This window comes from Leptonychotes weddellii, chromosome 1 (genome assembly GCF_054177405.1).
Source record: "Leptonychotes weddellii isolate Sample4059 chromosome 1, ASM5417740v2, whole genome shotgun sequence".
In the NCBI taxonomy this organism is placed as follows: domain Eukaryota; kingdom Metazoa; phylum Chordata; class Mammalia; order Carnivora; family Phocidae; genus Leptonychotes; species Leptonychotes weddellii.
In genome coordinates, this window is record NC_138369.1 from 106,144,765 (window position 1) to 106,171,072 (window position 26,308).

Consider the following 26,308-nt stretch of genomic DNA (forward strand, 5'->3'; position numbering starts at 1 on the left):
CTTTTTGTCATCGTAATGACATGACTTTACTGCTGGCCTTCAGTGCCTAGGGGCCACAAAAGTACATGTCCTACAGGACAAAAAAAAAAAAAAAAATGAATTGTCCTACCAAAAATGTCAATAGCGTCTCCACTGAGAAACACGAGTCACCCCATAAATACGTCATCCATCCACTGTTCGTGCACCTGCTCAAGTCACCAAAAATATTATGACCGAAACTGCAAATACGAATGGGACATAGACCTGCCTTGATGGCACTGGGGTCCTAGCAGAGGACACAGTCCCACCGATTCCTGCACTTTATAACAGAGAGAGCTGAAGGTGACACAACTGGCCCCAAGTCACTCAACTAGACAGTGGAGGAGGCAGAAGCACAACTGATTTCTGCCCTACTTTGAATCCAGTGTCCTTTCTCTGGTTTCCCTCCGTGTTTGAAATATTCAAAGCTGACACCCAAAGACCTTGCGAGCTCAGGTAGATCAAGTCAGCTCTACCAAAAAGTAAAACACAACACAAGACCCAACAACGTTCTAACCAACTTGTACTCCAGTGTCTGCCAAGCAGAAGGTACATGGCGGTGCTCTGTGAAGAAGTGATCTTTCTTCCCTATTATCATGTCAATTCTAAATAACTGTTCAGAGAATCTCCCATTTGCTGCCAAGTAAAATAGTCAAATGAAATGTTTGGTCTTGACTTGTGAGTGAACTTTTCACTGTTGATTTGCTATTGTTGGTCTCATCCACTGCTAAACTTGCTTGTCAAAACGCTGCTGCAGTGGAATCATTAAAGCCCTGCCAAAGACATTCCACTGTCTGTAAACAAAGACAAAATGCCTCTGTTGTTAAGCAGAATTTCATCTCTGAGAGTCATGCTGAGACATGTGGCCAATCTGTGGTTTCTTCCGTAATCATGGCATTCGGTTAGAAAATCTGCTCTTGTAGGCTGCTTGTGATTTGCTGGGTCATTGCTCTCAGTGTACACATTTGACTTTTATGTATGCAATTTGCCTTCTACAAAATCTCAACAGACATATAACAAATATCTCTTAAGCATCTACTCTCTGCCAGGCACTGTGTTAGGTCCTAGGGAATCAATGATAAGATAATATATAGTCCTTGTCCTTTGAAGAGTTTAAAATATGAGTGAGGTGAGCACTGAACTTAATTCTTATCAGGTACCCACTTTCAGAGATCAAGATAAAGAGTATTCTGAAATGGTTTTAACAAAACCTATTCCAATATTTGGAAAAATGAAAGGAATCCTAGAGAAAATTTTGGACTCCTGGCTTCTAACCGGCCTCTCTTCAACTAGCTGTGTGACCTTGGGCAAGTTCCTTAACCTTTCAAGGTCACTTTCCTCCTACCAAATGGGGATCATAATAACAAAAACTTGCCTCCAAGGGCTGTGAGGGAATTACAAGCGCTAACTAACATAGAGTGCCGGACATAAATAGTACCCATTATCATGCAATTAATTTTTGGGATGGGAACTTTCAAAGAGGATTCTATGCCGAATGCAGCCACTGTTGTATTGTTCAACTATCTTGGATTCAGTCACTATAAAAATCACACAGTAAATATATGAATGTTTGAGTAAGTCATCTATCTCTACTCAGATTCTAGAAAATGGTAAATATAGAATATTTGCCTTTTGGTAATCAAACAAAATAAACATTTTCATGCACAAAGATCACCTCCCTGCACATCACTGACAGTGAATAACAACTGAATGAATGAATAAAAAGTCTCATGAAATAAAGTTAGTTTGCATAAAGGCCTGACCATATTTAAACTGATATATATGACATGATCAAGTAGCACGAAAAACACGAGAAATACACTAGTATTTCTTGTGATGGTAATTGTTAGTCCAGCTGGGCAGGGATTTTATGTCAAAATGCTGGAACTGAAATAGATCACATCTGTTATCTCTGGGTTCTCTGACCCTTCTGCTTTCAATCATTCCTGACAGCTTCAGGAATTTTTAGGTACTGTGTCTTATAAGCATTTTGGTGGAATAATTAAAAGAAATTTAAAAAAAAAAAAAAAAAGGAAGGAAAGCCTGAATCCCCCAGTAACTCTCTGATCAATTAGGAAGGAAGAATGGGATAACAAGGGTTTTAAAAAAATACTCGCTACCTCTAATAACCGGTTATGTCCAGGTAAAAATGAGATGTCTACTCTGGCTAATTTACTTTTAATGTTAGAAACTGAAAAATTAATTTTGATCCCCATTGAATCATACAGCAGGAAGAGATCTTAGATATGGCCTCCAGTCACCCCACTTTACAAAGAAGTGGTACCCGCAGTCATGAAGTGATGTTCTTAAAGTTCATGCAGCTAGCCACTCCGGTGCTGGGGCGGCTTCTTTTACTTCAACGCAAAAAGAACATTCATCTTGCCTATTACCACCCATGGTACCTTAGATTTTTACTGAATTGACTGAGAGTTAAGAATTGGTACTATCCCACTAGCACAATGTTTTTCCCACCTTAGTTGAGATATGACCACATTTGCTGCTAAGAGCAAATGGCTAAGGCCAAAACATCTCAGCCAAACAGGAAAGCATTTCTAAATGTACAAGCCAATGCAGTCACGTGGTCTGCTATGTCAGGCCACCTACAAAATGGGCTCATGATCCATTAGACCAAAGTGACCAAGAAATATGGTAATAACAAGAAGTTTTCTTTTCTTCTTTTTTTTTTTTGATTGACCTGAGTGAAATGAACAATGTGGTTGAGTAGGGATGTCACCAGAAAATACTGACCTCCTTTATTTTGTGATAAAACAAGTGAGGCTCTTTTAATTGGTATTTACAGATCCTTAAATGGATTTATTTTTGTTTTCACAGTGCTGACAGAATGCCGTAGAGCCCAATGAACGTGGGTACTGTTCATTCATTCATTCAATTAAAACTTAATCAGTTTTATTTCCAGATCTGCCAGTAAGTTGCTGTAGACTTTGGGCAACCCATTTCATCTCTGATCCTCAGTTTACTCCTAAAAGCTATAATTAGATGACTTGTTAATTAACTACATTTAATAAGGGACCAAAAAAAATGGAAGGCAGGATTCACATTCCAGAAGTCTGGAAATATAATTAGGTTGACAAGAATTACAGAGGCAAAGAAATTAGAAAATCACTCTGAAGTCATACAGAAATAGGTGCAAACATTATGGACTATCTCTACAGAAGGAAGAGATTGCAAAGTAAAGGAAAAGCTACTGGAGGAGAAGGTTTCTCATGGAAGCCTCTGTGCGGAGGGCAGCCATGTTCACGACTGCATTGGTTAACCATTTTGGATTTGGTCATAGGGTCAAGGTAGGAACATTTTGAGTAAAGCATCTGAACCTGTTCAGATTCTAGAGTATTGCCCAGAGAGACTATCTGCCTTTTGGCGCCCGAGGCACGATGTTGCCATGATGCTGTGCTGCAGGAGAACATGTACCTGTGATTTGGACTTTCTGTGTAACGGCTGTTTAAGTTCCTCCGGCACATGGGAAGCACTAAAAGAAGACAGCTCAGCTTCAGTATATTGATTATCTTCCAGTTTCCTCATTTTGAGGCTATCTGTGAAGTGCCTTATATGATCTAGGGCAGAAAGTCCAGTTTTATATTCTTCCTCTTTATACCTAAAATGAACCAATGGGAAAGCACAGAGGGTTTTTTTTTTCTTTCTCAGTTTGTTATCCAACCAAATCACTTTTCATCTGAATCCATACAGCTGTCAAACTTCGTATTATATTTGCAGTATCAAGAAGCATGCATTCATTACTGGGTTCTTTAAAGTGTCTACATATACTGTATCTTAAAAACATGTTTGTTTTAAGACTCTTCATAACTAAATCAAGTGTACATAAGAGGCAGAGTTAAAGTCAACAATGTGGAGTCAGCAATGCAGTGGAGATACAATTTGTAGGTTTATAATGTCCATTTAAAATAAAGTCAGTGATGATAATATTTAGTGAGCACCCACTCTCCATACGAAAATAGAATATTCCTATAAATTTAACTATTTGGTTCATTTTTTTTCTATTTAAAAACCTACCTGTAGAGGTTACATACATATCAAATTAAGTGAAATTTATCTTGCTGTTTGACTAATAACGTACCAGATTTTTGAATGAATTAGGTAATGTTGAAATCTCTATTTTTCTTGGAGTTTTACAGGTAGAGTCTAAATAAATGATTGGGTACTCGTCTAATTTTCATTTATTCTTCCCATTTCAGGTTAATCAGGTTCCACAAATACCGATGCATTTGTATTCTTGTGGATTATGTTGACGGCTACCTTGTTTTCACCTATTCAAAATGAATCCACCAAATATGCCTTTGGCTAATTCAAATGTACTTTTGATGATTCGTTACTCATCAAATGCCATGTCCTGAAATATTGCCCTAATGGAAAAACAGAGCAGAAGGAATTGCAACCATATATGTATCTACTCCTACTTATTTACTAATGTCACCCCAGGTGCTCACCTCACTGGGGACGTTTTGCAACTCATCTCCAGGGCACTGGCTTCTTCATAGTCATCCTCAGGGTTTCCTTCATGTAAATTGCTTGTCTCTGGTTCTTTTCCTGTTTTTCCAGTAATATCGTTGTCGTCATCCTCCTCATCTAACAACACCTCATCTTCTACTTCTTCATCATCCAGTAAATCTGAATTTTGGCTGGTCACCAAAGCTTTCTCATCCTTAAAATGGCTGCCGTTCATTCTTTCAAAAGCATAAAAAAAGAAACAGGTCCCATTATTTTTATTTTTAAACGTGCAGTTAGCTCTCTTCTCATGTCTTCCCAACAACAGTTTAGATTTTCAGCACTTCTATAGTAAATTTTTATTATTTATGCTTCATGGCAACCATGGGAAAGTAATGTAACGTCACAAATGAGAAAATGAAGAAAACAATAATTGGGTGATGATTCAGAGGATAAATGCGGCTTCTGGCAGAGCTGGAAAAACAGTCTCAGGCTCCTATTCTTTATCTGACCTTTGCCTGATAAATGATATTGTTATAGATGATATAAAAAGCCTACAAATGTTTTCTCTACATAATGTTACCTAATTACCATATAAGTGCCCACCATTTAAGATAATAGGTTTCTGGAAAATTCATATTCCTGAACAACACTGATAAAAACTTGAACACACACGCCTGAAGTGAATCTAGGAGTTCAAAGAAAATGTTAAGATGGCTGTCAGGGACCACGCGGTATTTGATATTTCTAGGTGACATTTGTGGTGTACGCCACTTAGACATCCTGCTCAAACTTGGAAGTGATTGAAAGCTCACTTATTTGTACTGTTTTCAAATTATCCTTGATGGTCTGAATGTAAAAAAGTTCCCTGTTTCCCAGAAGAACATCGGGGTGGGCAATTATCTAAAAATGCAATTATGCAAGTATCTTCTGAAGCTTACTTAGCATGCATGTCTAATGTGATACAAAAGAAGAATATTATATTTTAAAAGTCATTTGTAATACTTTAGTTTGTGGTCACAAGGATTGTATTATGTGATTCAAAAGTTTAATTATAAAAAAAGGTTTAATTACATAGAAGTCCCAATTTAATGTATTTGAGAGCATTTATAAAAGTAGAACAAATTTCTCAGGCTTCAAAAATAAACATAAAGAATGTATAAATTGAGGGGTGCCTGGGTAGCTCAGTCGGTTAAGCTCCTGACTCTTGGTTTCGGCTCAAGTCATGATCTCAGGATTCTGAGATCGAGCCCCCATGTCAGTCTCCACACTCAGCTCAGAGTCTGCTTGTCCCTCTCCTTCCCCCTGCTTCTGCTCTCTCTATCTAAAAAAAATAAATAAAATCTTAAAAAATAAAAAGAACGTATAATTGAATTTAAGTTTCATTGTAATACTTAAAAGTCAAAATTAACTTAGTTCCAAATTAACTACAAATGCTTTGAACTACAGAGTGTCTCCTCCTAACCTCCTCTTTTTACATATATATGACCAGGGAAGTTAAGGCACTTCCCCACGTTCAGAAAGCTTGTTGAAATTTAAGTTATTGCTACAGAAATGTACGCTATTCACATTTAATGGAACTATTTTTCAGCTTATGGGAGATCAGGTATCAGCAATGTACCCCATCACTTTCCCATGTAAAAAAAAAATGAGTATAATTTAATATTTAGATTTTTCAGGGCAAATAAATAAATAAATAAACAAAACAATGTTGGGTGTGACAGATGCACATAGTTAAAATCTTAAAAACAGTCGTATTATCATCATTAACCATTTTATACAGCCAATCTCTTAACCACTTTTATCAAAGAATGATGAATACATGTTTTGCACAGACATAAATTATTAGTTTCCAGATACACTGCCAACTTGCTAGCTTGAATGGATTGAAACTGTTATTTTTTAAAAATGAAAGAAAAAGTAAAAGAACAAAAGAATGCATGGATGAAAACCAAAAGTAACAAAGCCAACATGATTAAGAAAACCTATTTGTTAATTATGCTTTCAAATGTGGCAGTTTATGGGGGATAAATTATTCATCAAAAGTAGCCCCAATAGGAGTTGAGGGGGGAAGTTAAATGATTCAGTCTTCTTACGTCTGTGCTGTTTGGACATGTTGAAGCCAGATGTCGCAGCTATATGCAGGCTCACAAATCCCCAAGTAAGGGCTAGAAAATCTGAAAAGGCATCTCAGAACCCAAATGGTGGTTTCTGTTCAACATTTCTTATTTGTATCATGTAAATGTCGTTATCAAAATGTAAGATGGTGACTCTCTTACTCGTTCTTACTACTGTGTATTTCTGACCATCTGCTCATCTCCTTCCCTCCCTCCTCTCTCTCTGTGTCTCTCTGTGTCTCTTTTACACACGCGTGCACACACACACACACAAATGGGAAAGCAGAGGAAAAGATACATCCAACTGCACAAAGTCATAGCTCTTATCAGACTTCTTAGAAGATGGGAAGGGCCATGTAATAGCAGATCTCCTCTCCTTTTTCCCTTAAATAAGGTGAAGTGCAGAATTGTCCATAAAATTTTATTATCTGGGGCGCCTGGGTGGCTCAGTTGGTTAAGCGATTGCTTTCGGCTCAGGTCATGATCCTGGAGTCCCGGGATCGAGTCCCGCATCGGGCTCCCTGCTCGACAGGGAGTCTGCTTCTCCCTCTGACCCTCCCCCCTCTCATGTGCTTGCTCTCTCTCATTCTCTCTCTCTCAAATAAATAAATAAAATCTTTAAAACAAACAACAAAAAAAATTTTGTCATCTGGGGAAATAATGTTTATTTGAAGCTTGGCTTAATGTAAAAACTACCTAAAACAATTGTTTGACTTTTAATAGCATCAAAAAATAAAGGACTCTAACAATAATACTGGTGTGATGAAAAGTAATAGAGCTTTCTCATTAATTTCATTTGACGTTAAAATTGACTACACAACATCCTAATTGAATAGGCTTTTGGATAGTTATGTTCAAAAAAATCTAGTTCTCAATATCAGGTATTTAATTATAACTTAGGGGCGCCTGGGTGGCTCAGTTGGTTGAGCGACTGCCTTCGGCTCAGGTCATGATCCTGGAGTCCCAGGATCGAGTCCCACATCGGGCTCCCTGCTCAGCAGGGAGTCTGCTTCTCCCTCTGACCCTCCTCCCTCTCATGCTCTCTGTCTCTCATTCTCTCTCTCGCAAATAAATAAAAAAAAAAAATCTTAATTATAACTTAGAGATAAGAAAAATTAAATCTGGTAATTTTGGTAGAATAATGTTTCATTAACATCACATAAAATGTAAATACTAGATAAGTATTAATTATTATTATCAGCAGCATTAAAAGTTTTTCTTTAGGGATTAAGCCATATATGCTTGATGTTGACGATGACAAGTGGTAACGCAGGGCACCAGGTCACTAAAAACAAGGATAATCGTACTCGCTGAAACAAGCATGCCGGAATTAAATGAATATCCACCTGAGAGCCTATAGGTAGTGACAGAATCATATCAAGAAGTTTCAACTGCTTTCTAGGTAAAAGATACTTAAATGATATTCAATAGGTATTTTATATATAGATATGTACATATATACACACAAATGTGTGTGTGTATATATGTGTGTGTATGTATACACACACACACACACACAGGTACATATAGTTACGTTATCTGTAATATACACATGATATATAATAGCAGCCACTACTGAATCAACTGAATCCCTGTGGTGGCTTTCCTTTCTGCTTGGCAAGTTTTGATAAAATATTCTAATTAGTTATCAAGAGAAGCAGAACAGAATGATGGTAAAAGCATGGGCTCTGGGGCCAGACGGCCCAGGTGGAATCCCATTTATTGATCACTTATGTGGCCTCTAGCACGTCATTTGACCTGTGATATCGCCCTTCCTTCACTGATAATATTACATAGGAATAGTCGCTGCCTCATAGGGCTACTGCGAGAGTTAAATTAGTTCATACGCGGAAAGCGCTTACAAGAGCATTTGGTATTTAATCTGCACCAAAGAAATGCCAGCCAGCGTTGGTAGGAGTTACAGTAGTGTCACGACAGTGAGCACAGCAAATCTCTTCGGAACACGCTGATTTCAGAAATCAGAGAGTTTAAAAAGCTTTACCTCTCCTCTGTGTTCCTGGGAGACTGGCTGCTGTGGTTGCTATTCCCAATGAAATTGCGGATTTCTGTGAAGTAAGCATCTTCTTTGTCATCGAGAATCGCGCCTGTACTTTCCAGTTCGGAATGAGGCGACGATGTTGCCGTACCTGAGGGGAGAGAGCCTCTTGAGAAAAAGACGGCCACCGAGAGGGCAACTTATTTTTTTTTTTACCTTTTTTTTAATTGTTATGTTAATCCCCATACATTACATCATTAGTTTTAGATGTAGTGTTCCATGATTCATTGTTTGTGCATAACACCCAGTGAGAGAGGGCAACTTATTTTGAAGCTCATTCCTTCTTCATTTGATCGGTGTTTCCTAAAACAGGCTCTTCTGAATATTAATAATGGTAACTTCAGGAGGCCAGTGTCTTCCCAAATTACCGCATGCCATGCTGACTCAAGTCCCTTGGGGAATATTTTGAACCACTGAAGTCATGAGGTACAGTCTCCCAAAGATGTTTCGCCCACAGCTTCCTCCCATTGCCACTGTGACATGAGAACATTTTCACTCACATAACGAGGATATAGTGTGAGGCAAATTATAAAGAAGTCTTAAATAGATTCTGCCAGAAGAAATTGTATACTCAGTCCTGGTTGCAGTCAATCTGTACTTATTGCTCCTGTGCTAAAGTACGTTGCCAAATAAAGACTGAGAACATACCAAAAATTCTGTATTCTCATTTGGTGCGTGAAGCAGTCAGTAGACTCAACACACCAGCCCAGAGACTGAGGTGGGACAGCATTAAAAGGACAATATGGGATCTGCTGATGATCGGATGATCTTCAGCTTCCTTACCTATAAAATTAGAATCAGAATGCCTTCTCACAGGATGGTTGTGAGGTTTTTATAAATTTACACAACTACAGACACCTTATATGTGGTCAAATGTATACCAACACTTGCTGCACGCTGTTTACCTTTCCCACAAGATATCTACAATCTAACAGTTCATCCTAATAGTCTATAGTTGAACAAAGTAAGAGGGGAAAACATCTCTCAGCTGAATAAAGTTATAATCTGGGTCAACAAATAAGTATTGAACTTGGACATTTTCATTTTTAATTCATTTAAAGTATTTTCCAAAATACTTTTGATTAGGGGCTCCTGGGTGGCTCAGTCAGTTAAGCAGCCAACTCTCGATTTCAGCTCAGGTCATGATCTTGGGGTCCTGGGATGGAGCCCCACATCAGGCTCTTTGCTCAGTGGGGAGTCTGCTTGAGATTCTCTCTCTCCCTCTTCCACTCCCTCTCCCCCACCCTCTCTCTTTCTCTGGAATAAATAAATAAATCCTTAAAAGAACAAAACAAAAACTAAATATGTTTGATTAGAAAAATTATGGGATTATGCTGTAAGGGTGCACGTGGTTGGAAAGTGTGGCCAAATTAGACTTTGACTGCTTTATACTTCTGTCTCTAAAATCTGGTATCCATAAACCACAATCATTTGACTTTTGGCTTAGAGGGAAATGAACGGTAATATAATTCTATGTAGTAACCCCCCAAGGTCGTAAGCCATGTGCCTGTGTACAGGGGAGGAAGGATTAATAATAAAATAATTTCCTTAAGTAAAATAGCTACTTTGTACAACTTCAACTTTTCCCTGTTTTTAAAATCTGTTTTCCTGAACCCCATGCTTGCTCCTTCCCTTGCCCCCAAGTCATTTTCCTGATTCTCTTGAAACAATTTATGGCTGTACAGTGTGGCTCCAAACACATGGGCCAGTTGGCAAATATTAATTAATGATTTATTATCTAACTTTTAGAAGCCAAAGGCAAGAAAAACTACCATCTCTTCTGCTAACTATGTACTGGCAGATCTGAGTTAAGGGAAGGTTAGTTTTAGTTGTTGTTGTTGTTGTTGTTTTCTTTTGCCACTTTTAACTCAATTCTACATCAGAATTTGTGACCCAAACCACACACCACTATCATTTGCTATGGGTTGCTCTGATCATGTCAACAATCTTCTATCACTAATCTCTGAAAAGTTACCCTGGGGATATTCTCTGAACTGTAGGACCTCTGCAAAAACAGCCATGGTTTCTAAGTTAATATTCAGAGCATGATATTCTGGGGCTGCCACTTTGGAACTCCTGCCTGCCTGGAGGCCCCATTCTGTACCAATATGTGGAAAGATTGTTCCCTGCAATTTAGGAAATCCTGATTCATAAGTCTCGTATGAGACTGGGTCACGGTTCTCTTTGTTTGAGATTACCCATTGAGATGAATCCAGGAGAATAAGAAACAATCCAAATAAGGCCCTGAGTTGTATATTATTCAACAATCACATCATTCTGTAATCTAAAGGGAAACACGCTGCAAAATTTAGGATCTGTTTCTGGTGTCAAAGTGGAAGGAGAGAAGAAAGATCACAATTATCTCTTTTCTTAAAAGTAGAGTTGCCGTACAATATTATTCACGATTATCTTAGCCATCTTCTTCCTCATAACGCAACTGATTACCTACCAGACATGTTCCCATTCTCATGTTTCTTTAGGTGTCTGTCTAAGTTGGTTTGTTGACCAAAACACCTATCACATAAGTGACATTTAAAGGGCTTCTCCTTATTGTGGATGTTACGAACATGCCTCTGCAAGTTGGAAGAGATGCTAAAGGATCTGTCACAGTATTTGCATCTGAAAAATAAACACAGAGAAAATATTTGCAAGCAAATCGAAAAATATTTCTCAAGACTAGTAAGCCAGATATCCAAAATTATCACCCATAAAATATTTTAGAGAAAAGGCAGAGGCAAGAATACTATTCGCACAGCCAAGATTTCAATTCCAACAGACTTTGATTCCATTAAAGATTTTCATGACTTTATGAAAAACCATAGTAAAATATTGACCATTTGATTGGTCCCAAATTTATTAGAGTCATCAGTTTTCATGTTTTTGATAAACTTCACAAAATTAAGGACATTAAGAAATAGTAGCATGGTTTTACCTTCTGCTTAAGACAATACCAATAAATCCTTTGTAAACAAATATGAAACAAATTCATGTATTCTTCAAATAAAGTAAAAAGATCATTCTTAAATTCAAAACTGCAGAGTCTGATTAAACAATTTCTTAGTAAATTCACTTCCTCAATTGATAATCCTAAAGAAACTTCCATTATCTTCTCAAAAAGAGCAGTAAAGATTCCAAACCTTTAAAACTGAGGCAATGTGAATAGTTTATCTCGATATCGAAGATACTGATTTTCATAATCTGTAGTGATTATAAGCCCCCAGAACCTTTAATCTAAAAACCTTTAAACTGTGTTTTTTTAAGAATTTATTTATTTATTTATTTATTTATTTATTTGAGAGAGAGAGAGAGAGAGAGAGAGTGTGCATGGGGAGGGGCAGAGGGAGAGGGAGAAAGAGAGAAGCAGAACGTGGAGTCTGCTGCAGGGCTCAATCCCAGGACCATGGGATCATGACCAGAGTGGAAACCAAGAATCAGATGCTTAACCAACTGAGCTACCCAGGCATCCCCACCTTTAAACTGTTAAAAAAGAAAGTAAGAGTAGCACTAAATTATCCTTTTGGAATAAAATAAAGGTCTTCATTAATCTCTGCTTTCCCTATTCCCCTCAATTTTCCATTTCTGTCCTTACAGAGTTTGTGGCATTTCTGAACCAGGTCGGTTTTCCAGGAAAATACTTATTATTGGGTGGCTAATTGTTTCTGCCTTCCATGTGATTAAAAAAAAAAAATCATAAGGTATTTTGAAGTTCTCCTTTATTCATAAATAAAAATGTAACCCCTCACTGCCTACTCCTCAGCTCTTATGGATAAAGAAGAAAAGTGGCAATTTATGGGGTATTCTCCTTTGGCATTTTAAAGTAAAGATTACATTATCTGTTTGTGTGGGTTTTTTTGTATGTGTGTTGCTTGGAAAAAAAAAACAAACAAACATGAGCTTTCTCTAGATGACTTTTAAGTGAAAATTTTTAACCTAGCAGCCAGACAATCTTTAACTTATTCTTCCATATGTGAAGGGCCCTTCTCCTCCCACTTCTGAATGTAGACTCAGTGGTTCGAGTGCTCTACATCAGAAATCACCCCATTCCACTCAAAGTGTTTGGGTTTCTACGGCTGTCTCTACGTGATGCCAGAAGTCTAGCTAGTTCAGTGGGGAAAATAAATCTGTTAAACTAGTTACTTTGGCATAGTATCAATAAACCGACTCAAAGACTGATTTAATTTTTCCCCCTTAAAAAACTGCGCTGGCATGATGAGGCTCCTCAACTTTCCTCACTTACAGTATTAATTTAAAAGTGCGTGAAACCCCATATTCATTGTAGTTTTAATATTTTAGCCTCTGCTTTTGAAAAAAATATATATATGAGTCATGACCTTCTCTGTAATAACTCTGTTGACTCCCAAGGCCTACTACAATGAGAATAATGATACAATTAGCACAATTGTGTTGTACCGAGCAGAACAACCTAGAAAACGCTGCTAGAGAAAACTCCCATCAAACATTTTTCACTCAAAACATTTTCTACATACATCATGAATTAGAGAGATTTTGCCTTTGACATGCTTCCAGCTTTCTGCTTATATGCAAAGGGGCTTTTCCAAGTCTAATAGACATCATCTACTCTAATAGTGATAAAATCGGCCAATAAGAACATTCTACATAATAATCATCTATTATTTTGTATCTTTCCCCTGCTAATGTACTGGCCAAAAGTTTTGAGTGCTCCTGAATAAAAAAAAATCATTGCATTCTGCTCCAATAAGTTAGTGGGTAGTTACGAGCCTAAGTTTCAAAAATTCTTTATATTAACAGATACATCATGAACAATATACTCATTAAGAATTTGGATGTAAACACAGGGGTCATGGGAGCCTTTGAGATCATGGTGTGAGATAAAAACTCTGACATGGCAGGTCCAAGTCTGGGTTTTAATTCTGGATCTTTTAATACCAGGCTTTACAGAAGGCAATTAACATCTGTGCATCTGAATTTCTTCACTTGTAAAACAGAGGAGCTAGACAAATAATTGTTTAAGATCTCTAGCTATGCCAAAATTCTGGCCTGTGTTTTTAAAAATACACATACCATTTATGGGGTAGAATAAAACCACTGAATTCAAGTACAGAGCAAAATGAGCATGATATAGTTGCATACCAGATCCTTGGTCATAATAAAATATAAGTGCTGAAATCTTTCTTTCACTGAAGCAAAATTCCTGGGATCTGAAATTTTTCTCAAAAAGGGAAATCGCCTAACAACTTCCATTTTTATACCTCTCTGAGACTTACTATACAAAGTCTATTCTATTACACACAAAGTATCACTTCTGACTAGTAATTTATAAAACATGTAGGAAAGTAAAGAATTTAAGAAAACCCTTTATTATTTTCTGAGTTTAAGTCCCTCCAGTTTTCTCTTAAAATTTCAATTCTCTTCAAATGAGCATTCATTGGTCTGCCCATTTTCTTTTCCTTATATGTAAGAAAGTCTTTGAAACCTGAAAAATAATTGATCTTAATAGAAAAAGTGAGCATGCAGACAAAAATAATTTTACGCATATGCAATGCATAAGAATTTCAAAGCAGAATGAAATTACGATGTGACTTAAGATAAATAACATGTTTTCTTTAAAAAAAATTTATGAACACCTAGCACTATGTGCAAAGCACTGCACATAAAATAATGTAGATTATATTTTAAAACTGAAGAGGATCTTGATAATCTTCATTCTTTAGTAAACAATAATATTAAAGTTAGACACATGTCCCATGTGTCATGTGGCTGATCTTGACACCCAACAGAATAAGCTAAGAGGTAGTTTAGAAATCGTTGCTAGAATTGCCCCTCTTCCTATAACATATTCTATTTTACCTCTTCTCCTCCTAGTTCCTCAACGTCTTCCTCCTCTCCAGGTTTAAGGTTTATTCCTTAAACCTCCTAATGGGACCTGGGGACACTGACTTAGCTATCCTAGGGAAATAAAGTTACACACAGCTTGTCAACTCCTAACAGAGATTTAAGGCTTGAGAAAGGAAGGCTGCAATGTTCTGATTACTGTCAATTAACATAGCACTAATTATTGAGAAGAGAGCACATTAAAATAATTTTTAAAATGGGGGCGCCTGGGTGGCTCAGTCGGTTAAGAATCTGACTCTTGATTTCAGCTCAGGTCACGATCTCAGGGTGGTGAAAATGAGCCCCGTGGCAGGCTCTGCGCTGGGCATGGAACCTGCTTAAGATTTTCTCTGTCTCTCCCTCTGCCCCTCCCCACCCCACTCTCTCTCTCTCTAAAACAATAATAATAGTAATTTTAAAAATAGCTAACATTTCTTAAATGCTTTTTCTATCCTAGATCCTGCTAGACCTTTTAAACTGAGATGTCAGAAGCCTTGATTTAAAAAATTAGAACTCTTATATTTTTTATCCTAGCCATCAGCCAATTCTTCTTTGACTCAAAATTGCAAGGACATACATTCAGACATGCACAAAAGTAGCCTCCTTTAAAATTGTGGCAATACATCCACTCTAACTACCATAAAATTTACCAAGGTATTTAGTAAAAATCATTGTCAAACCTGTAAGGCTGCTCTCCTGTGTGGGTTCTCAAGTGCCGTGTTAAGTTCGCAGACCTTGGAAAAATCTTGCCACAGTATCTGTTATGAAAGATGTTTATAAGAGAAAGTCAGCACAATCGACTTTATTTCACTCAAGCCGCATAGAAGCCAGATGCTGATTCTTGATTTAATTAATCTTGCATGGAACTCACATGTCTTTGGTATTTAAAATTTGCAACAAAGCCATTCTACAGATATAAATAACTCCATGAATAAAGGCTGCATTATGAGATCTGCTTGAATTTGCTCATGCATAAGCAAGCAGTTTATGAAAATAGACTTCAGTTTTGATGACCCCCCATACGCCTCTTTTATTAACTCTGTATCTTTATAGTCGCAAAACTGAACCAGACAAGGGGATAAAAAAATGACAAGAGTCTGTGATTCTGGGTTGATGTAAACAGATTTCAAATGTTTCAACTCATTTTGCATGTTAGCCACGGTGACAACTCTGTACATTGAGCAGTATCAGATCAGACAAGATTCGAAGACCTCATCCATCAAGGTATGTTCCTATAAAAGCTTTCCTGGAAAGAAAGTGACACATTTTCCAAAGAGCAGATAAATTGATATGCCTGAGTCAGATGCCACAAATTTCTGAGGACAATTCAGAAATTATAAGCACAATTTATTGAAAAGAAAAAAAAAAACAAGCTTTACTGTAATACTGATAGGTAACAAGAAACTTATTAACTAGCTTTCTTCACTTATCGACCTTATTCGTCCTTTGTTAGTGGCCTTATTCTTCAATGCCATGACAATTAATAAATGTATGCTCGAAGATAGTAGTATTATACCTTTGGATGAAAATAATTAACTGTGAAAGAAAATTCATAAATATCAAAGTAAAACAAGTATTTGGACTGTTTCCAACCTCATTTATCACAACCAAATGGCCTGTGTTAAAATTCCCATTTAATAATAATTTTTTAAAACCACTATTTTTGTATCTCCCTAAATAAAGAGTACTTTGAAGTGCTGGAGATCTATCATGGTCACGATTAATCATCCAATCAAGAATAATTTCCAAAACAAACAGCAGGGTTTTTGCAATCAGAGGGGAGACTTGGGGAAAGCGGGCTGTCATGGGCCCTGCGGTCACCTGCAGGTGTAGCGTTCTTTCCCTTTTCGCAGGAGGTTCTCCGGCAGGGCATTGGGAGGTGCTCTGAAGTTGAACATGGAGGGAACTGACTGCAGAAGTTCACTGGCCTCCGGTTTCAGGGCACTGAAGCTCTCTAGCTTCTCCGCCATGTTTTCAATAGCTGACATCTGAAAGGCAAGAGCACAAGACCATGAAGGACCAGTCTGACATCCGTTCTTCCGTAATAATCTCTAGAAAACCAAAAAATCATTAAGAAAAGGGAAGCATCAAATCTGCTGAATGCGGTGGACTGGAGAAAAAGGTTGTAGTGTCCCAATATTTGACAGATAACGAGAGGACTCGTTGATTTAGGAAATAACAAAGGTAGAACCATGCTTATAGAATGCTGGGTGAACTTCTTCAAAAGACCTTGGTTAGGCCATTTTGTCATAATTTGATATAGAACTGAGCAATGAAATACATGAGTGATAATAAAGCTTTTTTATTAAATTAAGAAACAACATTCGCATTACGTTATGGACATCAATAGTACACTGGACCTTATAGGGAAAGGTCCTGCATGCCTTGCCTCGGTAATAAAAACCATAGGAAGCATGGCATCCCACGAGAAGAATTCACAGCACAAAACACATCAAGTGTTCCAAAGTTACAGCTTAAGCCAAATGTGTTGTGCAGAAAGAAAAAAATTAATGTGCAAGAGGTGTTTTGCCTAAGACTAGGTTAACTTAGTATCTGGATATACTACAGTTTTAAGTGGGATCATATACAAGGAATTTTGATGAAATATTAATTTGTTCTGAACAAAGACTGAGTTGAAATGACAGCTCATGATATATCATCGTGACTTCACGTAATAATAACTTGGCACGGGCGTTATTAAGGGGAGTAGTTAGCCTAACCACACTCTTAGAGAAGTAATCTTAAAAAACTATCCTGCCTAATTCTTCCCTCAAACAACCTAATTTATTTTGCTTATAATCTTCAAGTTTCTGTCCATCTGCCCATATAACTGACAGTCACAATCGGAGGGTGGCATTTACTTTGAAAGGCAGCTTGATCCTTACTGTCCTCAGTTAGAAGGACTCTCCCCTTTCCTTCAACCCTCCCAAAAGGTTAAGTTTCCTTAGTGTTCATATTTTATTTGGAAGCTGCTTACTACTGAATTTTTAAGTAGAAAAGCAAACTCTCAGGCCATCCTGTTAAATCAACTCACCCATTATTTATTTGGTTCTCAGGCACTATGCCACTGGAGAGCTCAGAAAGCTGTTACAAAGGTGTTTGCACTCTATATGCACTCTGTGTGTTTCTCAAAGAGCTGGGGTGTTAGACCGGGAGAATCCATGCAAAGACAAGAATGGTAACTGCACATTCAAACAACTGTTTAACCCAAGAGGATGATTCTTTCACTGATGGATGGCAGGACCGAGTTGAAGGCCTAATTTATGAGCTCAGGATAGAAAGAAAAGGCAACCCTTCCCACTCAAAAGGAAAAGTGACAAAATCTCTATTCCACGGCCGTGCAGCTGGAGAATACCAGTGACTCCTTACGGCGAAGCAAAATCTTAACAGAATGGCCGGACAATGAACGATGATTCTTTTCTTACAAAGGGAATAGTGTATGCTCGATCCTTCAAATGACTATTCATGTTGTAGTTAGCTCTCTCGTTTCCCTTTATCCCGGAGCCTGCCCTCTCATTTCATGCCCGGACTCCTAATGCTAGCTACAAATTGCAACGTACAGGGTACCACTGCCAATTTGCCAAATGTCTTTCATCAAAGACGGTGCAAAAAAATCTCAGAGGAAAGTCAAGATACATTTACTTGTCAGACGACAAATGTGAACGCATTGGGAGGCGGTAGGGGCTCTAAGCTCAGGGGTTTGATTCATAATCACTCAGCTGCTAAAACATTCTCCACAGATGCAAGTGGACAGCACATTTGTCACTATGAAGGATTTTGACACATACTGATCACAGGGCAGAGATATGGAATGATGATGCTGCTCAGAGAGGTTGGCGGAAACTCTGTCCCTGCAGAATATGGTCATTATCCCCCTCTAGCCGGAGCATTAGCATTTTCATCTTACTTTGGGTTTTATTTATTAAAAATCAATCCGGAAATATTTTATGATACTATTTTATTTGCATTTATTCCTCTTAATTGTTTCTTGCAGAAAATCATTTTGATATTCCACCCTCCACGGAATAAATTGTCTGAGTGAAAAATGACCCCTGGCCTTCAAGCTGATTAGCAGAAACAAGCAAGGATCAGGGTCATGATCGCATATACTTATTGGGAAGAATAGTAAGTGCATGGGTGATGATTATTAATGTTTTATTTATGTACATTTAATATTTGAGTAAAGTTTCATTATCTAGTGGTTTTAAATCATTTGAGTGTCCGCCCGGCTGACATACTCAGATTCCTGTGGCGATATATCTTCTAGAAACACTTTGCCTTTTATATGGAAAATAGCTTACTCATGACTATTCTTCTCGGCTTTCATCTCTAGCACATATAAACTACAAGTCCTTGAAGTTATTTAAGAGCAATGGGCTGTTAAGGACTGTATCTTGCTTTAGTAGGTGCCTAACACCTCCTTTTGAAGAAAGATCGCTATGATTACATTATCTCAGACTATTCTGATTTGGGGAAACTATCAAGAAACAAGAAAATACACTATGGGCTTGATGACTAAACAATGACATTCTTAAAGATAATAGGAAAAAGAATAGGGGTGACCCGAATGCTTCTCTTAAAAGCCACCCCACCTTTGGCTTCCAGTGTCAAAGGAAAAGAGGATTAAATAGGAGTGGGGAAAAGGGAGAGAAGGAAGATGGGAAGTGAGCCGAGGGTAGTTATTAACACCACACACACACACACACACACACACACACACACACACCCCACTTTCTGTCCAGCTAGCAACCACCGAACATAAAAGCCACCACTGAATTCTTCCTTTCATCTTCATAAGATTTGCTCTCATAGCACTTGACCTCAGTTGAAAAGAATAAGTTTCCCCATTAGGACAGATAGGAGTGACTTAGACATCTGCCAGTTGGGTAGGTTAGCAATTCTATGACCAACATCGGTCTGCCTCTGTCTTGGATTAAGGTGTTGGATTAAGATGAGCTTCATCTGGTGCATGGGTCAAAACCCTAACTTTCTCACTCTGTGGGCTGACTCGTATGATGCTCTTCCTGAAATAACATGCCTTTTACAAGAGAAGTAGCAAGTTTTGACATTCATTTTAAAGTCTGGTTTGGAATTTTAAAAATCAACATGAATTGGGATCAATGGAACAGAATCTAGCTACATATATATTTCAATTATGAAAAAATGAAGAGGGCAATGTGTATTACTATAAAAAAGAAATTTGCTGAGAATGGGGAAAATAAAGGAGGAAATATTAGATCATATATTTTAGAAGTGCATTGCCCTGTGTCCTATTAATGTCATAGGCTAATCTCTGACCAGTAAATGACAGGTTTTTTTTTATATGGAACAGTAATTTTTATTTATATATATAATAGTTGTTGATGGTATCTGCAGCCAGATGGCTGGAAGAGGAAGTCATTGCACCCCCTTTCAGTCCCCAGGAGGCTATTAACTTTATACTGACGCAAACTAATATTTAGACAGAATTCCCTAGATCCTACCAAAAAATGTAGCTATCTCCCTAGTCAAATAAACTTAGTATTTTTAAAAACATTTCAGCAGGCAAGATATCATCAACTGGATCCTAAGCACTTAGCTTAACATTTATTATCTGGCAGCCAATAATTGATGACATAAAGAAGTTTCTCATTAAAACCATTAAAGTGACAATCTGATTATATGAAATGATATGTCCAATGGCACCATGAATTATGTGACCTAATGTTTTACAAATTAGATTACACATGCCTTTATCATAAAACAACTAACTTTTCATAAATAACTTATGATGGGAAAGTTTGTAGATTTGGTGGTTTTCTATATTTATTCACTTGATAATCTTGAGAATTCTCAAAATTGTGGCCATTTGGGGGAGAAGCAAGTATTCATAGTTTATGGCTATCTCATTCCATGTATCACATTCAGCAGTCATGATTATGAAATCCATTAGAATCTGTTTACCACTAAAATGACAAACTTTAATATTTTAGTAGTTCCCACTAATATCTAGGTTTTATAATACAAATATAAATCGTAGCTCTGAAAACCCTATGATTTAGGGAATGGAAGTGTTTCTAAAGCATTGCAACGTCAGTTTCTATACCATTGTATTATCAGGAAAGGGAGTCTAACTTAAAATCTGAACTGGCTTTGTAAATTGGTAGAACCATTGGGCATTTATGTAGTGGACAGCACCTTTTGGATGAAGCAGCCAACCACATAGGTACTGTCAAGTAATACTCCACCTTAGAAAGGATGAGGACCCTGAGGCACGATACTCAGGATAGACCTCTACCAGGGAAGACAGAAGAGGAACACTGGAAATATAGGCCAGGGTAATCAAAGCACAGCCCCATCAGCTGTACAACTTTGTCTAAGAAAGCCTTAGTCTCTCTCTCTCCCTCTCTCTTCTCTTATACTTTTGAAATAAATAAACTTAATCCTTAAACGTCTATCAAAATGAAAAAAATCACAATTCATCACATACTCCAGAGAAGAAATAAAATGGAGGAATTTCTGGTAAAGAAAATCTAATGTCAGATAGAGGAAACAGGTTAAGTGCTAAAGTGTTCTGACTTAAAATAATTTATATTAATTATATGGTGACCAAAAAAACTGAACAAAATTCCAAGATTTTACCCCTATCTTAGAATCAGAATAATTTTGAGTAAAGAAGAGAATGAAGAAGTAGAAGTACATATAATCAGAGGAAATTTTGTAATATATGCTATTTATATGTATTTCCATCGACCCAAAGTTTATTTGAGAGTGAAAACTAAATAAGCAAGACAGAGGATCATAGGGGAAGGGAGGGAAAAATGAAACAAGACGAAACCAGAGAAGGAGACAAACAATAAGAGACTCTTAATCTCAGGAAACAAACTGAGGGTTGCTGGAGTGGTGGGGGGGTGGGATCGGGATGGGGAGGCTGATGATGGACATTGGGGAGGGTATGTGCTATGGTGAGAGCTGTGAATTATGTAAGACTGATGAATCACAGACCTGTACCCCTGAAACAAATAATACATTATATGTTAATAAAAAAATTTAAAAAAAAAAACTAAATAAGCAGTCTTCTTTGTATCTTGAACAAAAAATAAAGCTGTCCCCTAGTATCATTACCTGACAACTGACTGAATCTGGAAATAGGAACTGAAAGTTGAGGAAGTGAGACCCAAGGCTGAAAGATTCATTCACTAGTTAGGTACGGATTTTTAAACATTTAAGTCTTATTACTCCAAATAGCCAGAACCAAGTTCTGCCCTGGGATATACGGATGTGAATTCCAATGTCAGCTTGTATCTACATGTAAGTTCAGGTTTTAACCTTTTGAAGGCTTTATCAAAAGCATCTTTAACATGCTGATACAGGCTCCCCCAAATAATGGTTGTTTCCACTTAGTGACCCATTTCGAAGGCTCTTTTAACAACATACTCCCAAGCGCCGAGAAAGAGTTCTACATCAAGGTATAATTACATGGAATGGGTCAAATTTATAAAATAAACTTCTTTCTGTAAACAATTTATAGCACACTAAATGCCCAATTAAAACGGAAAAGTATTTTGCAGCTTGACAAAGCTGGAAAGCGATCTGATCATGAAGCCATGTCATGTAATGGAAAGCCGCTCAGAATTCTTTATGTCTGCACAGCATTTTATAATATAAGTTGTTTTCCTTTTAATGCTACATTATTTTAGTCAAAAATATAAGTAGGAAACTTACCCAAGTTCTCTGATCAGGCAGTTGGAACTGGGAGCAAAATTGAAACAAAAACAAAAAATTACTTCTGTATCAGTATCTTTATTGCAATCTATCCTTTGAGAAATTAACATTTATACGGACTTCGTAATTTTTGCTTATCATGTAACTGTACCTTGAGTAAAGGCTCTGGAAATGAAAATTAAATGTTTTTATAACACTGCTGTATTTCCTCTATTTACTGAAATTAAATTTTAGAATCAAGGTTATAAACCAGAATGTTCTTTTTTCCAAGAAAGCTAAACACTGCCTACTACCAAATCTTAAATAGCAAAGTAGATAAATCCTTCTTTTTTTGTTTTTACTCACTGCAAAACAAGAGTCCTAAACTTTAATAAATAAAACTTTAGCAATTTCCAGCAAATAATCTAGTCTCTTGCATTTGTATAATATTAATAACAAAGAAAATAAGATATTTACTCAAACGTGAATCATTGAGTAACAAAAAGGTAATGTACTTGGAAATGCACTGCTTGACTTTTATTAGCTTGGGATTCAGACCATTAGTGGTCAAAACACATAAGGATATTAATTAAAAGAACTTCAAATGTATAGTCACCAACGTCAACTTATGACAAGAATCACTGGGAGAAACTTCAGTGAGTTGGGAGCTCTTCCAGGAAGCACAAAGGTTGTATCCTTAAAATTATCATTTTGCTTGGTTAAAGGGGATACTTCTTGCTTTTATAAGTTATGGTATCTTTAATAAGGAAGATACATAGTTTTTAAGGATAAAAAATTTATTGCCGAGGAAATCTAACAATAAGAAACACCTTGCTGAAAGCAAAATAGAAGATGAAGGACAAAAGACAAGTAATTTTCACATCAACATATAAAGGATAACTTGGAAAAAGATGAACTTTTTCCCAGTTCTTTGGTATATAGTAACAGGACAGTCAGACACTTTAAAAAGAAAAAAATAAAAATGACTGAATAAAGGACAGAAACAGAAGTAAAACAGAGTCTTTGTTGCAGATGTATACAAAGCCAAACATCTGGAAATAAAATGTATTAACAACCAAAAACATATTTAGAGTATAGGAAAATCAAACCAAGGAATAATAGCCAGTTTTACAACAGCATTAACTACCAAATGATTTCTATGGCGGTTCAAATGAGCCATCAATGTAAATGCAAAGTACCTAAAATGCAAAGTACCCAGTGAAATGGACATTCCAGAGATCACACATTCATATCATTCCCTCCATCTCACCTACTTGTGGCTGTCATTCCTTTTCAAAATTATAATCTAAACTAAGACCCCACAAACAATTTTCAACCATGTATCCAGGAATAACCTCTATAGTACTTATTTCTACCTTATATTAAGCTAACTTATTTATAAAAGAAAAGTAGAAATCTAAATAGTCCTCTAGTGGCCTGACACAGAAAGCATACTTCTGTAAAAATTGAACAAAGTGAGGAATTTAGACCCTGATAATGAAAAAAAAAAAAAAAGGCAATTATCTTTTACTTTTGTATGTGTTCCTATATCTTCTAGATATTTTTGACAAAACTTTTAAAAATATATATTATTATTCCAAGAGGCAGTGAGATGCCTGATAATCTTTCAATAAAACTCAATAAATATCTAAGTATCTATTGAGGTGTTCACCTTTTATTGATTAGGAAATGTGCCCAGGGGAGGGACATGCTGAGTAGAATACAAAGGCATACAAATATTATAAAATCAGGCTTGCCCAGAGAATACCACTACCAAGAATCCATATACCTTTATCTATGCTTTCCCTGAAGCATTAAGAATATGTGGTCTCCTTTATTATGATGACGATATTATTATTATAACCCTGTGAAATACATAAGGAAAGTATTATTCCCATTTGGAAGACAAAGATACAGAAGCCCCAGTGCTCCAGTGTACTTTAAGTGGAAAATGAAGTAATTAATGATCTTATCCAAGCATTTATTTAGCTACAAAATCATGGCCAGCCCCGGGAGCAGAGGCAAGGGTTTCCAGTTTGGCCTCCTGCTCTGTGCCACTCTTATTGCTGGCCAATGAGGCAGTGCCAAGAACACAGTAAGCATCTTTCCAAGTACTGCTAGATCCGTGTATAGTCCTGCCAAAGAAGCTGGGTTCCGGGGACGGCAGGAGGGTATTTTACTGGCATTCCTTTACATTCAAAATGGAATACTTCTGCATTCACTAAAATTGAAAGCTATCCCTCATTTAGGTCCTCCCACTTGCCAGGCAGTTTGCGCCGTACCGGGTTAGGTACATGAACGCTAACCGGCACAGCTAACCAGGTAAGGCCGGAAGGGGTGTTCCCATCACGCTGATATCTGAGAAGGCTCAGAGAGATGAACTGCTCTGCTCAAAACCTAAGCACTTTTGCTAATAAGCAGGAGAGCCAGTCATAAAGCAGTCATTTCTGGCCCCAAATCCTGGCAGGTTGTCTTTGTTTGTTTGTGTTTGTTTGTTTCTGGGAAAGTGGATCTGGGGGCTAGGATGGAATTGATGGGGTACTAGAAAGAACAGAAGAATTCTGCTGAAATTTTAGGACATTTGAGGCAGGCGTTCTGAAAGAACAGACTCTTGGGTCTGGAGGCTTGATGAAAAGGGGGTGGCCCAAGCTTCTCCCAGGTGACAGCTGTGATTTCACCTGTACCCCAGTGATCGATAGCCATTACACACGAAAACAGCCACGATGGTTAGAAAAATAATTAAATCTTTCTGTAGCAGTTGCTAAACAGCCTTTGCACCAAGAACCTTGAATGGTCCCCCTACCGTCCTGGCTGCATCTCAAAAGACCCTTCAGGCAGCCCACCAGCCAGCAACTACAGCATTAATAGTAGGGGCAGCAAGGACTTCCAAGACCCTGCTCCAGAATGCCAGGAGTCCAGTCCGATTGGTCAGTATTCATGACATACAGGGTGTTAAATATTTCGATTAGCACTCTCGGGTCCTGTTCTAACAGCCGCAATAGGCAGTCCCTTCCACCAAGACATGACCCTCTGGTGTGGGAAGGAAGCATACAGGCCTGTTTGTGGGGCTCTGCGGGGAGGACTGTTCTGCTCCCAGTATCATCTTTTGTGATCCTTCATTCACTTGGGAAATATCAAGAGATAGTAGATTTTCTTATTTGATTTGATTAAAAATAGGTACATACTCTAACACTTGCATGCACATATGGAGTTATTGGGAGACAAAACTGCCCATCTTGTAGACTAGTGAATTCACTTTGGCTAGCTAGAAATCTGTGAATTTCAGAGAGAATAGGGAGGGGCCACCCAACTCCTTCATCTTACAGATAAGGAACTAAGCTCCAGGTAGACCGAGTCACCTGAGGATCCTGAATCCCAGTCTTTTTCCCCCTCCGTTATACCGTGTCCTCATAGCACTTAATTTGGAAGTGATTAGTTGCTAGATTTTAAAGATAATTAGAATATGAGAACAATTTAATTATTGTAACTAAACGTATATAATTATAATATCCCCATGAGCAGTTAGTAATAATTAGAAAGTAAGTTCTCAAGAAAGATAGACCTTTTTTGCACTGACACAGAATGCATGTTATGTTCAGCTTTATTAGCCCACGAGGCCTAAGAGTGCAATTTAAATCAACCTAAATGTAAACTATAAGTACCTGATAAACACTTACCTATTTTATAACGTGTTTCTTTTCCATAAAGTAATTATGTAAATAATATCATTCCTTAGCCTTTCTATATAAAATGAATGCTAACTGGAACATTTCTAACTCCTTTAATATTAAATCATATATTTTCTCACTTTGAAATAGAATTTTTGAGCAACGAAAGATTTCTCCAGCTAACCAGAAGATGCACTTCCGCTCTCATACTCTGTTGTTCAGGACGTTGGGGAAGTACTTGAAAAACTGAAGAAGAGGTGGCAGAGGGGGAGGGGGCAGAAGGGCAGGGCGGGTCATATCCCCAGATAATTTAATTACCTCATAACATCCTTTAAGACAGCTTGCATAAAATTCTACCAATTTTATTAGAGGAGCATAATTTTTAGTTTGAATATGTTGAAAAGGAATAAATTAGTTCACTGATTTTAAGCATTTTCATAAAAATTTTGCTT

The 26,308-nt window shown here is 37.3% G+C and overlaps 1 protein-coding gene across 12 annotated transcripts in view; it reads right to left on the bottom strand.

Moving 5' to 3' along the window:
* Positions 1 to 26,308, bottom strand: part of MECOM (MDS1 and EVI1 complex locus) — a 541,324-nt gene that overhangs the window by 2,082 nt on the left and 512,934 nt on the right. For 8 of the 12 annotated variants that reach the window (XM_081829219.1, XM_081829209.1, XM_081829251.1 and 5 more), the window contains 7 exons: positions 22,210 to 22,236; positions 16,327 to 16,493; positions 15,186 to 15,263; positions 11,102 to 11,271; positions 8,599 to 8,743; positions 4,482 to 4,718; positions 3,448 to 3,631 (listed from right to left, as the gene is read on the bottom strand). In XM_081829219.1, the coding sequence (XP_081685345.1) occupies positions 3,448 to 3,631; positions 4,482 to 4,718; positions 8,599 to 8,743; positions 11,102 to 11,271; positions 15,186 to 15,263; positions 16,327 to 16,493; positions 22,210 to 22,236 (1,008 nt within the window). The remainder of the gene's footprint in view (positions 1 to 3,447; positions 3,632 to 4,481; positions 4,719 to 8,598; positions 8,744 to 11,101; positions 11,272 to 15,185; positions 15,264 to 16,326; positions 16,494 to 22,209; positions 22,237 to 26,308) is intronic. The other 4 variants (XM_081829240.1, XM_081829230.1, XM_081829284.1 and 1 more) reach the window with 2 other exon arrangements.